This window comes from Antedon bifida, chromosome 1 (genome assembly GCF_963402885.1).
Source record: "Antedon bifida chromosome 1, ecAntBifi1.1, whole genome shotgun sequence".
NCBI lineage: Eukaryota > Metazoa > Echinodermata > Crinoidea > Comatulida > Antedonidae > Antedon > Antedon bifida.
In genome coordinates this window covers 28,496,560-28,512,998 of record NC_136226.1, presented here as the reverse complement: position 1 = coordinate 28,512,998, position 16,439 = coordinate 28,496,560, and the positions used below count along the sequence as shown (strand labels likewise).

Below are 16,439 nucleotides of genomic sequence, written 5' to 3'. Positions count from 1 at the left end.
ACTTGTATGTTGTGAGCTTATACTTTAAAATTTATTCAATTTAACAATAAAGTATTTTGCAGATATAACACCCCTCTGACTCTAATGAGAATAGCCCATATAACAATATCAAATTATTTGTTATAATCTTGTGCATGTTTTATACAGTAAATAATCATTAATTAATAAAGAACATTAAGAAACACCATTTCTCTTAATACTATATATATTTATCTATTTTGTCAATTGTATGTTGTGAGCTTATACTTTAAAATGTATTCAATTTAACATTGATAAAGTGTTTTGCAGATATAACACCCCTCTGACTATAATGAGAATGGCCCATGTTGTGGGCGTTACTTTACTTCTATACATAAAGCCTATGAAACCTTACATCCTGTGGTACAAAGTGAAGAACAAGCAATTAAACCGGTCACTATAGGATTCTTAATATTCCCTCAGATCTTGTATCTATTAGTAAGAACAGCGATACCTTTATCTTTTGTTTTTTTTTAAGATCATAAAATTGGAGAGATTTAAGACGGGAGTGTTTTGTTTGCGTCTTGCGTGATGGATTTAATGTGGATTGTGACGATATTGCCATTGGTTTTATTTACCCAAGAAGGTAAGTTAAATATTATTTAATTCCTTGAAATATGTTTTCAATATTTAATTGACAGTATAGTTATATAAATTTTTAATATTAGGGTGACCAGCTTTTTTTTAAAGTAAAGTAAACAAAGGGCTAAACGTCGGTCTGAAAAAAAAATTGTTATCTTCAAGAACATCCTCAATCATACTGTATACAGACTGAATTAGGACCTCTATTTTATAAAATAAAATGTAAAAAATAAAAAAAGGTTCCAGTCATTTTACAATTTTAGGCCTCCCCATCCTCCACTCTTCCCTATTTCAAAATCCTGGATCTGCCACTGTCTAACAAAGAAAGGCATTTAAAAAAAATATATTTTTCATAGCTCATACAAAAATATGTACTGTATTCTTGTTGAAATTAATGACAATTACTGAGAAAAAAAACAAAAAGTTGATGATGCTCAATTTATTAAAGATGATGAATACAATTTATAGTAATTAAAGTACTATAGTATGCCGGCAGATCCTATGCTGTACTAACTCCGTTTTGTTGTTGAGTAATAAGTATATTTTGAGTCATTATGTTGTCCAAACGACAGGAAATCATATTCTTTAAAGATTTGTAAACAGGGTTACATAAATGACAAACTTAAAGACGTTTGCCAAATCGCACCAATCAAATTGTAGAATTTAATCCAAGTCTCATTAAACAATTTTAATACTGAAAAAAAACAATGTCAGCATTTTGCTTTTTACTAATTGTTGAGAATTTTCAAATTAATTTGAAGGTCACACATTATCAAATTTAACTTATTAATATTTACATTGTCATACCAATTTATTTATTCTTTCTTTTGACTGTATTTTTAGTAACATAGTACTGCTTTTCAAAATGGTCCAGTTACAAGGTTTAAAAGTAAAGAAAAATTATAACATATATACAGAAAAATAAAAGCATACATAGGCATAATTTGAAAGATATATACAGAACAGTTAAAAACAAATTTTCTTTTGAATAAAAGACAAAGTAAAATAAAGAAAAGTAGATATATGCAGAACCAATGGTTCTTTAAGGAACGAGGGGACATTTTGTGTTTTAAACATTCACATAGTGAACAGTATAATTTAAAAATTGTTTTTGGTATTTTATACTTTTTCATGTTTGTACATTTTTAATCTCTACATTTAAAGTCATTATGTCATGGAAAAGGTTGATGTTGGATCAAGAGAGACTTGGTCTCACCCCGGTGGAGGTTGAGGCTCTGTTTTCAGTCATGGTCTCATCTGCTGAGTGCTTTCCAAATTAGTTTTTGTATTGTTCCTAGACGTATCCGATTGAAATTGTGTGTTGTTCGATTTGTACGGTAGGATTGAAAGCACCACATAAGCACAAGAATAAATTTATATAAAGCTCAGGTCTACACTATCAAACAAAGTGTGCCCAAATATGGTAGTGATATGACATCATCGTCTCCATATATGGGCACATAACATTTTTTGGTTGAGTGTGTAATTTGTTAAACGGTTTTTTCTGAAATGTCTATCCATAGAGACATTACATGCATGGTCAAAAACTTGTAGGAGAGGTGAGTGGCTTCTTGTGATCGTGGGAAAATATCTTGGTTTGATGTTGTATAGGAAAGAATACTTGTCTAGGCGTACTTGGCCTTTAACCATGTAACACTAAAAAGTACATTTCCTTGTACACTATGTCTGAATGTAAAATAAGCCATACCTATACATACTTATCCATTTAAGGTTATCAAACAACAGGAACATCTTTAACATCCGATTAGTTATGAGCTATGTTCCTTATTGTTTTTTTCACATTCACAGACAATGATGAGCAACACATGATTATTCATATTTCCCATCTTATCTATCGGGGTTAAGATACTGCATAGTACCTACAGTATGCTAAACTATATATAGAAGTTTGTTTGCGGTAAACCACTGCCTGTATTTTTCGAGAAATTTTAAATAGGTTTATTACTTGAAAATATCAATACATTTACCGCACTATAAATTAATTTTAAGAAAAATATTGAAGAAGGTTTATTATCCCAATTGTATTTAATTCTCTTTTTTTTTTTAATACAATCTTTCCACTTCTCTTCAACAGTCATGCGCCCATATATGGACATGATGATGTCATATCACTACTATATTTGGGCATACAGTATCACCACCAAATTTGGGCACATCACAATTTTTTGTCATATAAAGTTTGACAGTGTAGACAGAGCTTTACCCACCTGATATATACTGTAGCAACGGGTGTTTGTTGAAAATTGAAAGCATGTTCCTCATATTTCATCATAAAAGTTTTTTAATTGACTTCAGTGTTGGCTTTTATTAGTAGGTATTGATGAATGTACAGACTAGTCATTTATCAAGGATCTAAATCCCTTATCCATTATCATAAAATAATATAGTAGTTTATAGTACATAGTGTACCTGTCAGGCTAAACAGAAAATATAAAAGAATTAAATAGTAGATTCTAAATTCTACAATGCCGGTATAGTATGTTTCTCGTGTTTATCTTAACAGCGAGCGAGTGAGTGGCCAAGGAAGTAGAACCATAATACCTAGCCATAACATCGGCAAGGGTTCGAGCCTCACTCGCTTCATGGTTCTGGTGGTAGAACGAGTCTTCTTGGATAAGGACTATAAACCGTAGGTCCAGTGTACACATCTAGCTCATGTGCACTTTAAAGAACCTAGTACATCTTTCAAGACGAGTAGGGGGTTACCCGGTGTACTAGTATACACACAGCCACATATCATAACTCATTATGAGGGCCCCTTGGTTGTCAACATACGCTGTTTAGGGTCACCCACTATAAATAATGTTGAATAAAAAAATAAAAATAAATACACGTAGTCATTATCAAGGATCCCTTAACTTTTATCATAAATCAAAGGATATAAAGTAAGTGTAGTTGTAGTATTGTCAAAACATAGAACAGAAAAGAAAATAAAAAAAGGAAATTCTAATACCACTTTAATAATTAATTTCACCATTTTTTGATTGAAGAAATACATTTACATATTACGTTAGATAAAGTTTACTTTTAACCCAAGTATACCTTACATCTCATACTATTTAAACTTTAAACATTAATTGAAATACGCAATTAAAAAGTCTAGTATCAGCAGCTAAAATCTATGAATGTACAGTGAACCTAACTTTACTACCCGATATTAGATTAAAATATCTTGTGTTTACATTATACTAAAGTAACACACACATCTCGCTCTACTAAAACTGACATGCATTAATTGAAAGACGCAATTAAGAAGCTTGCCCTAAGTAACCCCGCCAAAATCAATCCTCATTTAGCAGTTACTGGATTAAGTTTCTTTCCCCTGAAGATCACGCCAAGGTCAGAATAACGCAAAACCTGTGGTTGCTATTGACAACTCAAATAATTATGTATAATTTGATTATTAGTGGTTTACAGTGTTGTGAAGTAATCTAACTAACGGATATGTACCCACGACATTTATCAAATGTAAACTGTAAGATGGCGTTGTAAAGTAATTTTCTAAACGGATGTGTTGTGTACCTAGGTATTTAATTGCCACTCCTTGGCTGTAAAATTCAGTATTGACATTAGTCTGAATTTATCAGCGTTCCACATGCAAAGATTGTTGCCAGGTTGTTCTTTTCTCAAACAAAGGAGAAACGTGTGAATGTACAAAAGACTAACAGTATATTACAGCCACCAGTAAGGTTTCAACCTGCTTTTTTCACAGAGGTCTTTGACAACTCTGTGGCTTGAACAGAGATTGTTCAACCCTTTTCTTGCAAAAAACCGCACCACTTTATTTCTTGTGGCTACATCACTGTATTATATCTATTTTAGAATAGATAGTTTGTAATCATAATTTATTGAACACACCTATGTACTTCCTTGATAACATAGAATTATTGATTTTCCATTTATTTTATGTTGCCCTGTCACTCCTTGGTTGTAAAATTCAGTATTGACATTAGTCTGAATTTATCAGCGTTCCACATGCAAAGATTGTTCCAAGGCTATTCTTTTTTCAAACAAAATGGAGAAACGTGCGAATGTACAATAAAGCCTAACAGTATATTACAGGGCCGTAGCCACCAGTAAGGTTTCAACCTGACTGCTTTTTTCACAGAGGTCTTTGACAACTCTGTGGCTTGAACAGAGATTGTTCAACCCTTTTCTTGCGAAAAACCGTACCACTTTATTTCTTGTGGCTACATGACTGTATTATATCTATTTTAGAATAGATAGTTTGTAATCATAATTTATTGAACACACCTATGTACTTCCTTGATAACATAGAATTATTGATTTTCCATTTATTTTATGTTGCCCTGATGTCTGTGTATTTATAGTTCGTTAACCCAAGGTACGCGTAAAATTAAATAATTAATTACATAGGCTCACTGTGCTATCAAATAGGCTAGAATGAGGCCCTCGTCTCATACATACATTTGGCTAACCGGTACATAGGGCAGCTATAAAATTTGAATCTGATCTTGATCTAGGTAAGATTTTTTCCACACAAAAAAAATACCAATGGATGAGCCAAATTAAAAGATGTGTATATGCACAGATCTTTATGCGATTCTATTAAGATTTTATTCAGATTTTATTCAGCAAGATTATATGGTATTCAAAATATTATCTTTAGTGTCATGGAATTATTTTCATTTATGTGAAATTTTGAGAGTTAGTAAAATATTAACCATCTTTTCATCGTCATGTGCTCAATTTAATAAGGAAAGTACAGTAAGATTACATAAACATAGTACGACAGTACTGTACTACTTTTGTGAAATAAAGTGCAATTTCTGCCGTGTACTGTAGTAAAATCATCCTTTATTTCTATATAAAAACAGAAGAATGTAACAAACACCCCAGGTCACAGCTTGGAAGCAAATAAAACAAGAAGACAAATACAAAACACTAAAAACATCCATCCAAAAGGCATAACATTCAGATTGTTATAAAAATGTTATAAAATACAAATAAAGGGATTTGTAACCAATTAAATAATCATTATATTTTCTAACCTGGTTTACTAGGTTTATTAGATTTTTTGCCAATGACATTAGAATTCAACTTTAAATTTAATTAGACCTATAGTACTGTAGTACTTGTTCATTTGTGTAATTTGCCAATTTCATTAGAATGTCAGCTTGGAAATTGAATCAGACCTATAGTCTAGTATGATTAGAATGTTTCTTCCATTTCTTTAATACTATTGTTTTTTTTTTTCGTGTTGGTTGACTTAAGTTCATTTGTAAAGATTTGCCAATTTAAATTTGGCAGTGAAACAAATCAAATTAGATCTCAGTCTGTGAGATATAATTGCAATGCTTGTCTTCTGCTCCTAACTGTGTTTGTAAGTTGATTCAAAAGAATGCCAATTTAGAATCAGTTTGGAAATTATATTAAACCTATTATAGTTTTTCTGTAGAGTTTAAACTGTATTATCATTTATATACGATTGCATTTTGAGTCTTGGTACGCCTAATCGGCGGCAACATACAGTAAGCTGTCGGCCTCTTTTGCCACTCCTTCGCCCAATCAAGCTATGTGTTGCTGTTTGTTTGTGTAAATAAATAGAAAATGAAAGTGGTATATACCACTACAGTATATCTTTGTTTTTGTCTGCTTCCTTATACACACATTGTAGCAGCTAAAACATACATTTATTTTATTGTGTAAAATTAAAATAAGTAGTATTTATGTATAAGAATAAAGAAATACTGTAATAATGATGATGATAGGCATAAATAAACAAAAATAATGTATAGTTTTTCTGTAGAGTTTAACTGTATTTTCATTATATACCATTATTACATTTTGATTCTTGGCACGCCTAATCGGCAGCAACATACAGTAAGCCACTCCTTGGCCCAATCAAGCTATGTGTTGCTGTTTGTATTAAGAAAATTAAATAAATAGAAAATGAAAGTGATATATACCACTACAATATATCTTTGTTTTTGTCTGATTCCTTATATCCGCATTGTAGCAGAAACCTCCATATAAATTTATTTTTTTGTCTCAAATTAAAAAAAATAAGAGTAAAGAAATACTGTAATAATAATGATAATAATAGGCATAAGTAAAAGTAATCATCTTAACTATTATCATTAATAATTATAAAAAATGAAATTGTTATTTCAAAGAAAAATATATTTGATATGCTTGAAAATTATTGTGACATTTCAAAAATACACAGTTGGACAGTAAAATATTCTGTAATGCTCCTAATAAAACTAAAGTACATAATTATACTGATACAAGTCCATAATTGATATTTTTAATTGGTGATATAAGATAGAGAGAGACTATTCATGTATGTGAACAATAAATGTTTAGAGATTCTCTGGCAATTAAATGTATCTATTGTGAATTGTTCGGAATCGTAATTACATTTGTAATATCATTTTTCTTAATAATCCCCACATCTGTTGCTATGGAAATGTTTTAACTCTGCTCACAGTTAATTGCAAATTCATAGCTGTAAAATTTGTTTTGTGGTCCCTGGATGGTTTCTAAGTGTGTATTATTAAAGACCTGGATCGTTGCTATGATTGCAGAATATTGTTAAATTAATGAGAAGAAGTTTGTACTGTATATTGCATACATATACAATAGAGATGTGATATCATTACAATCATCCGTATTAAAGCCGATAAGAAGTTAATGACAGTCACTTGTTCCACATTAGTTTGACTGTGTTTAAAAATATTATTTAAATAATGAAGTTTATGAGTTGTATGGTGAGAATATTTCATGAGAATTTTTCATCGAATTAAATATTCTCTCCATTCAACGAATACAGAACATTCATTATTTGTTTTATATCACACACATAGTTTTATTTAAGTTATCCATTGTAAATCATTGATAAATGCTAGGCCGAGAAGCTAGGCCTTTAAAAAAAGGTAGTGCTCCAACTTTGAACGTGGAGTAGAACAGTTATAGTTGTAGTTATTTTCGAATGCGATCAGTCACGTCGCATGGCAAAAATTCTCAAAATGTTTACAGAAAACTGAATGTGCATTCGAGTGCATTGATTATCACAATTGGATGGGGCCTATCACTTTTTGTCTAATTCCAATGACAATTGAATGAATGAAAATATTATAATAATTCTTTGCTCTATTTTCAGGATATGGTTTTGGTATTGACTCAAGGCTTGAGGTTGATTTGATCGAATCTGTACTATTGAATCTAAGAGATACCCTTCAGGTGCCTGGCACAAACAGCAAAGAGCCTGCTCTGCTGTTTGAAGGTAAGTAATCAATAGCCAATATTATAAGAAGCTATTTGTTCAAGCATGCTCTGTATTGTGTTCATTGCACTTTTACTCATTAAAAATGTGATTAAATAAGAAATAAGACAAGATTTGAACTATATTTAAAATGTTTTTAATTATCCTAAGCAGGGAACATTTTCACTAGTGAAGCATCCAAATGCATGGTACACAATACTGTACCACCTGATTGCTTTTATCAAGTTAATGATAGCCTAAAGCTCTGTGCTGTATGCACTATTAAACTAGTTTGACAAAAAAAGTGTACCCAAATATGATAGTGATATGACATCATCACGTCCATATATGGGCACATCACATTTTTTTGTCACATAAAATTTGATAGTGTAGACAGAGCTTTTAAATACATAATTCTATAAACAAATGTCATTGGTTAAACTACATTAACAGTGTTCAGAGATACAAAACAGATCCAGTAATATACCATTGGGCCAGCATACCTCTCCTTGTGAAAATGAAGAGGTAATTTCATTGAATTTTGCATCAACATTTTTTAACTTTTAAAACGCACTTCAATGTGAACCATGTTACCTTAGTATACTTACTGTATAGGCAATGGCTTTATTGTGAACCAGACTATTATTATTATTATTATGTCTTTATACTGAATGACGCTAAAACATTGATTTCCAAAGTGGATCAGTAGAGAACATAACAATATATAATAATAAAAATAATGACAACTAATAATAAAGTAATTTACATTAAAGGAATGATTATACAATTGTTTTGTTTTTTGTGGCAACAAACTCATTGTTTTATATTGAAGTGATTGCCTTGTTAACGTGTACATTGAAACAAAATAAAATAATATATAATATAAGTGTAATTACTGCATTATTAGTATATACATTATTGCATTAGAATAATTTGACCTCATTCCTTAAAATCATCTACCTTTTTATTGTGAACTAATTTCTACAGTCGCTGGTGGTTCTGAGACATACTTCTAAATATTCAGACTTTTGAAAATTATAAAGTTGAAAACCAAATGCATCAATACAAAAAATGAATTTAATGACTTCTGTTAAGTTTGAAGAAATTTTAATCCAAGTTAGCTGAATATATATTGGAATATGATTCCTCTTTACATAAATGTTATTTATGATCTAAGGTTCTCTGTTATTTTGCCAAAAGCAAACTATTTATTTTGAAATATATCCTTAAATAATAATAATTTATAGTCGTGTTAACCACAAGTTTGGAGTATGGTGATTTGTCATGGGTTTTTTTTAACTCATAACTTTTCTGGCAGATTTTTGGAACGACTCGCCAACTGATTGAGTCTAAAAGAAATTAGAAATGTGAAAATTATTTTTCAGAAAAATTTGTTTCAAACAAGAATCAATGCTTGCAGAAATGAAGTGTTATTATTGCTGTAAATTATTTTTTTCTTTAAAAATAAATTACGTTCTTTGAAGATGTCACTCCTCAGCTATAAAATTTAAAATAAAATAAATATGAATATTTGAAGATTTGATATTGTAGTATTATAGATTATGAAAATTTATCATTTTATTTAAAAAAATCCATTATATGGCTTATAAATGAATAATACCTTGAATTTATATGGCATTTTATTAAATGTGAAACCAAAGCACTAAATATAAAATGAAAAAAATTACTCCAAAAAAGGACAAAAAAGAAAAACCAAACCGAAGCATAGGAATGCTCTATTTGCAAACAATTTTATTATAATCTATTGCAAAAAAAAGTTGCTCTAAAATTATTGACAGTGAACACATAAAAAACATTTTTATAATGCATTAATTAAATTTGTTTGATTTGATTTTAATTTATTAGGAAAATCATTTTTAAAAATACAGATAAAATTAAACTTGATATTACAAATATACATTTATGAATGATTTTCCAGGATAGCTTATTTCTGATGGGATCCTTTTATAATCTAAAATAAATAATCTAAAAAGTGTTGCATGATTGGATACACTTGTTTCATAATCCATGTATCTACTATTAAATTTATTCTATATTTTAAATATTACTAAAAAAACATTCCCACTTGTTTGTTTATTAGTAAAATAATGTCTTTTCAAAAACACCTGTCCTCTCATTCCTCAAATCTCCCATCATAAATGCTAGCTATTTATAACAACTCAGACTGGTAGGGTCACTCTCTTGAAATTATGGTGAAAATAACAAATAAATAATATAAATGTCTTGCCAATATATTTTAGGGTTCAGAATTCACCCTAGAAAACTAAATTTACTTGTAGATTTTTCATAGTTTCTTATCTAGGTATGTTTTCTCCAACAGTAATGTTTGAAAGATTAGTTGCTCAACAATTACCAAGCTATATGGTAGACTTTGATCTGCAAATTTTTCAAACTTAAATTTTGGTATTTTTATAACTAAAATTGGCCAAAATGTACTTTCTTCCAAGATGGGTTGCTCATTTTGTTGGAACTTTTGTGTCAAAATTTGCGTTTTGTAGCATTTTCTTTTCAAAAATGTGATGGAGAAAGTTCTTTTTTGTGCTTTAATAAAAGATTGAATCATTCTTATCATTTTGCAGAAGGTGACCAGAAAAGAGAGTTTTCAAAATTATTTTTGTAACATTTTTCTTTCCGAAAATGTTATGGAGAAAGTTCTTTTTTTTTTGCACTTTAATAACATTTTGAATCATTCTCATTTTGCAGAAGGTGACAGAAAAAGGGAGTTGAATGTTAGCACTGCAGATTTTGAGAAAGCTCAACAGCTTCTACTGGATGCCAAGGAATATACAATAATGGGCAGCTTCATACAAACAGCAAGGAGTAAAGGAACTCTCTTTTCCATCACGGCTGGAAATAAAAAGTAAGTAAAAACATTGACATATATATATATTATTACTGTACCCTCGGAAGCCTCTTTATTTATTTTTTTGATTAATTGAATGATATGCAGAAGTGGAGGTTAAGAAGATACTCGGTTATAAAATATAATCAACAATGGAAAAAAACAAAAGGAAAAATAGTTAAGAAAAACACATTTTTTTCCCCGGTTGAAAAGTTTGTATGAAAGTATATTTTGATGGTATAGTTCAAAGCAGATTTTATTTCATCTTGAATAAAGTATCAAAGTAAAGGAACTCTATTTTCCATCACTGCTGGAAATAAAAAGTAAGTAAAAACATTGACATATATATATATATTATTACTGTACGTTTGGAAGCCTCTTTATTTATTTTTTTATTAATTGAATGATATACAGAAGTGGAGGTTAAGAAGATACTCAGTTATAAAATATAATCAAGATTGAAAAAAAAAAAAGGAAAGACAGTTAAAAAAAACACATTTTTTCCCCCCAGTTGAAAAGTTTGTATGAAAATGTATTATAAGGTTATAGTTCAAAGCAGATTTTTTTTTTCATCTTGAGGAATAAAATGTATTGTAAGTATCAAGTATCAATTTAATTCAAGATATCAAAATAATGATGATATTAATATGTAACAAATACAAGTTTTAATATGATGTACAATCTTACCAATCAGAAGTAATAAAAATAAAAGCACAATGAACCAATCATAATTATTAGAAATCAAATACACAAATATCAGAATAATGTCTTAGTATAAAGCCTGTGTAAAGTTTGAAATAGAGAATCACAATATAAACTTACCTCACTTTCTTCGAAGTTTGTAATATAAGTATTGAAAATGGCCTCAATATTTCTATACTAAGAAAATTTAGGCATTTAAAGTAAGAGCAATAGCATCTATGACATTTTAGAAAGCTTAATTTTTAAGTCGTCATAAAGACAAACTTTGAAGACAGTACAAGACATATTGCCGACAGTGGTAAATTATAGAAGTAAATACTGATTTATTTTCTTATGGTTTTCGAGTTTGTTCATTGTAAATCTATACATGAATATACATTACCTTTCAAAATCAGAGATTATTGCGTGGAATAATAGAAGAAAAAAGTTGATATTTCTGGTTATATTGGACCGTTTGTGAAAGTAGAGATTTACCTAAAGTAGTTGTTAAGTCTTGTAGTATATAATAATGTAATTCCTTCTTATATGCACAGTTTCAATCTAAAATTCATATTTAGAACAGTTTAATATCAGATTATGAATCTGTGCTCATTCTTCATACAGAACATAATCGTATAATCGTATCGAGCATCGTTCAAATAGTATGCGGTTTACTTTTATTTTACTGTTACGATTTATATATTGTGATTTGAAAAACGTTCTTGTTACCATTGTAAAGCTAAAAATATTATGATTGTTTTATTCTAAGGTACAGTATGATAACACACACATAGTGTATCCTTGCTATTTGATTGCTTGATTTGTATCACATGCCATTCTTGCATTGTCTTCTCACATTTTAACGAAGCGTATGCGTAGCTTTTTGTAAACATTTTGATAAATTTTGTTTAAAGTGCTTCTAGGTTGGATGGATGATGCACATTCAAATACTAACATGTAAATTTTCCTTTTTACCAGAAAACATAATGAGATTTATAAGGAGATAACAAAATAGCTATCAATTTATAAAATGCTTTCATGTTTTTCTTTGAAATTCATTTTTCATAATTTACTTTTCCTCTAACGATAAAAGACATTAAATCTCACTAGTCATTTATCTTCCTCAAACGAATCAAGAAAAAACAAGTCATGTTCAGAAAGATATTCCGCGATATGAAATGAATGAATCAAAGATTACAAAACGCTTTTCTATATTTTATGAGATGGATAAAAATATTAACATTTTGTACAAAATTAAAGTTGACGTAATTCAAAGAAATCCAGACAAAAAAAGAGCATTTACATAGAAATGTCAAGGTACAGTATATGAATTAAAGACATTTGGAAGTAAAACAGGAAAATAATATTGATCACTGCCATATTTGAATAATGTATGTATAATAATGTACTGTAGAGAACATTACTATCCTAGAAAAAATTAATTAAGTCAGTCCCAAAAATATATAATGTATATATATTTTATGAGTTTTTTTCTGATGTTTTTGTGTTAATATAAATTGACATAAATAAACTGTTTTTAGGGATAATCATATATTCATCTCACTCAGTGCAATTGTTTTATAAAATCCTTTCATTTTAGCATTTGCTTAAAAACATCTTTGCACATGGCCCACTAAAGAAAATAATGAAAGGAAATCTCAAAGTATGTTTAGGAGAGGGAAAGTCATGTCTTCTCCATTTAATTCTCCCACCAAGCCGCTTTGATTATCCCCAGCGAAATAATTGATTGAAATCATAGGTTACCGCAAATTACAAGTTTAAAGTGAATTCAAATTTATTTTATTTAATTAAATATAAAGTGTTATTTGTTGTACTTTTCGTTTCAGCAAGTGTTTAATTGATGCACTTACGAAACTAATTGCTCCATCACTTAAAAATCTTGAGTATGTAAGTAAATAGCTGAAAAATCAATCATTTAAATTCTAATTGCTGTAGTTAAGAATTTACAGAATTCACACTGTAATGCTCTGACTGATTTACATGTAGATTCGGTTACCAATTTTGTAACGCTAGAAGATAATGAGCTTTGAGGAATTGAGAATATTCTGTATCGTCTCAGAAACTAATATAGGAAATAAACTGTGTTTTTATTTTGGCCCTTATTGGTCACTATTTGAAATACTGTGTGCATCATTTTAGTACTCTGGCTAGCCTTATACTTAAAGATACATTGTCCCCCTAAAAAAAGTCTTTTTGTTTTAATTTGTTGTTGTTTTGTTTTTTGTTTTAGTTATTTACTTTGACCAAAAACTGAATTAAAAAGAATTATTTACCTGAAAAAAATGTAATTTAAAACAAAAAATACTTAAATTGTCTGTCAGATGTTTTTTGGTTAACATTAACCATTTCTTTTTTGGGGTGTTTTTACAGTAGTCAATAACTTTATTAAAACTACAAAATGGCCTATTTAAAGTCTGATTTTTTTAGTCTTCATTTTTCATGTTTTTGGGGGACAATACTTCTTTAAGTTTTCAGTATTTGGATCACAGTATAAAAGCCACTATTTTTTCAGTAATGCCCAGTATATTACATTAGAACCCCTATTCAAGACCAAACAAAGTGTCCCCTTAATAGTGTACAGATTATGGGTTGGCTAATTTGATTGCCCCTTGATCATTTCCGTGGTAAGTGTCCCTGAATAGATGTGTCCAAAAGGAGTTATTTTTATGAAAACATGTAATATACCTAAGTTTAATAAATATTTCTAATAATACTTCAAGTAAATCATTCTTTACGCTTGTCTGCTATTTAGTTAATTTTGACTTTAATAGATCTGGTTTCCTGGATTTCATTAGATGACTATAGGCTACATCTTTTCCGAACATTTCAAACTCATAAAAATCATGAAGATTTTGAATTAATAGATTTCTGACAATGTTTTTCTTTGGGCATTCTTGTATCTAGAGTAATAGGTTTATTCCCATCGTCATCTATGATTTATGAATATTTTATTTAATATATTATAAAAGAAAGTTTGCTAAAATCAAAATGGATTAAGACCATATTTCTGGTTTGTATTGCCCAAATAGGTAAACAGGTTACAGTTCCGACACTACAATACCAAACTTTTACATTTTGCTTTGGGACAGTAGACTTAAGCTCTGTCTACACTATCAAACTCAAAAAGTGTGATGTACCCAAATGTGGTAGTGATGTGCCCAAAATATGGTAGTGATATGACATCATCATGTCCATATATGGGCACATCACATTTTAATAAAAGATTGCATACTGTTACCCAGAATATGCTGTTCCATTCATATTGGAGCTGCTGTTGGTCAACTTAAAATTCATCTCTTCATATACTGTTCTGAAACGAAAGTTTGCTACTATCTAGTTAGATTTTTACAGATTTCTTTGGCTTGTTGCCAAATGTCATTAGAGAACTAATTCACTGTTGTTGTACGTGACAATTTCTTCGATCACATCATGGACTGACGTATCAGTACCAGGATTTATCTCATGGCCAAGAAGTGTCACTACTGAAAACCTACTGTTTTACAAGTCTTGCCTTGCATAATTGTCCATCTTCCATTCATTGGTGAAATTTGGATGTTAGTGCCAAGATAAAACAAAAACAGCTACAAGTCCAAATTATACTATATAGCCAGGCCACGAAATTTTTTTAATTTTTTTTTTTTTAACCATATTTAATGAGGGTGATCCATCCAGCTATTGCTGATCATTAGGGACCCTCAGAGGTTCACAAGACAAACATATACACAAGATGCTCTACATAAACAAAGTCTTATTACAAGTCTTTGGGAGTGGAGTAATTTGGTCCTTAGAAAAAATCCTGACATGTGACGGGACTTGAACCCAGGACCCTTGGAGTGGTAGCCAAGCATCATAACCACCAAGCCACAACTGTTTTTTACAAAGACTTTCTCTGCAATTCCCATCCCATTTTCAGCACATTATGATATGCATACATTAATAAAGACAGGACACAGAAATAGATTTTCAGAAAGCCAGTTCAGCTAGTGGAGGAGCCCTCAATTTGACTTCACTGGTGTTTTTCTTAAAGTATTTCACCCTCTTTTTTTATAATTAATCACTACAGCATTAAGTGCTGCATCAGTTAACCAACTGTCATTTCATTCTATGTATCATCATCTTCATTTTCTCCTATCTTGCACATCAAGCACTAATCCTTCCTTGACCATATTCATGTCGTCTGTGCTCGTTTTCTCTTCATTTGATCATTGAGTAGAATACCCAAGTAAGGGGACACTCCTGAAATCAACAGGGAAAATATATCACTACGGTACGACTGATTGAGAGGACACCACTATTAAGTGACATGTGTCTGATCTCGTAGGTATCCCTTTCATATAGGGATTCTGTTAATTTGAATTTCTGGAAAATGACCAGTACCCAACTGAAAGAAAGTACTGATATACATTCCAAGCTCTCTTTATCTTTTATCTAAGTACAGTAAATTGTCTACACTATCAAACATTATGTGACAAAAAAATGTGATGTGCCCATACAGTATATGGACATGATGATATCATATCACTACCATATTGGGGCGTACTGTATCACTACCATATTTGGTCACATTTTTTTGTCAAACTAGTTTGACTAAGCCTGAAGCTCTATCTACACTATCAAACTTTATGTGACAAAAAAATGTGATTTGCCCATTGACATGATGATTTCATATCACTATCCTATTTTAGCATATCACTACCATATTTGGGCACATCACACTTTTTTTTGTCAAACTAGTTTGATAGTATAGACGGAGCATAATATCCATTTGGCTAGAGTACATAAGTATCATACTACTAATTAGGAAGCAATATTATACAGTTAAAGTTGCAGACTTGACAAACCAATAAATTTAAATTCAGAGAAATCATTCATATAATACATAACGCCTACAGCATTGAGATGCCTATTACATTCTGCAAGGCTGAGTTTAATCAACGATTCAGCTAATGTTAATATTTCAGTCCGGTTACCCTGAGAATATAGATTTGATTCATAATTTCTTTTCATATAAAAATGTTTAAACTA

General features: G+C 30.1%; 1 protein-coding gene across 2 annotated transcripts in view; it reads left to right on the top strand.

Moving 5' to 3' along the window:
* The window catches only part of LOC144848147 (protein kinase C-binding protein NELL2-like), a 49,494-nt gene that overhangs the window by 2,207 nt on the left and 30,848 nt on the right, over positions 1 to 16,439 (top strand). The window contains exons 4-6 of one of the 2 annotated variants that reach the window (XM_078704848.1): positions 497 to 604; positions 7,748 to 7,870; positions 10,574 to 10,730. In XM_078704848.1, coding sequence (XP_078560974.1) covers positions 550 to 604; positions 7,748 to 7,870; positions 10,574 to 10,730 — 335 coding nt within the window. In that variant the 5' untranslated portion in view covers positions 497 to 549. Of the gene's footprint in view, positions 1 to 394; positions 605 to 7,747; positions 7,871 to 10,573; positions 10,731 to 16,439 lie in introns of those variants that run through there. The other variant, XM_078704841.1, reaches the window with a different exon arrangement.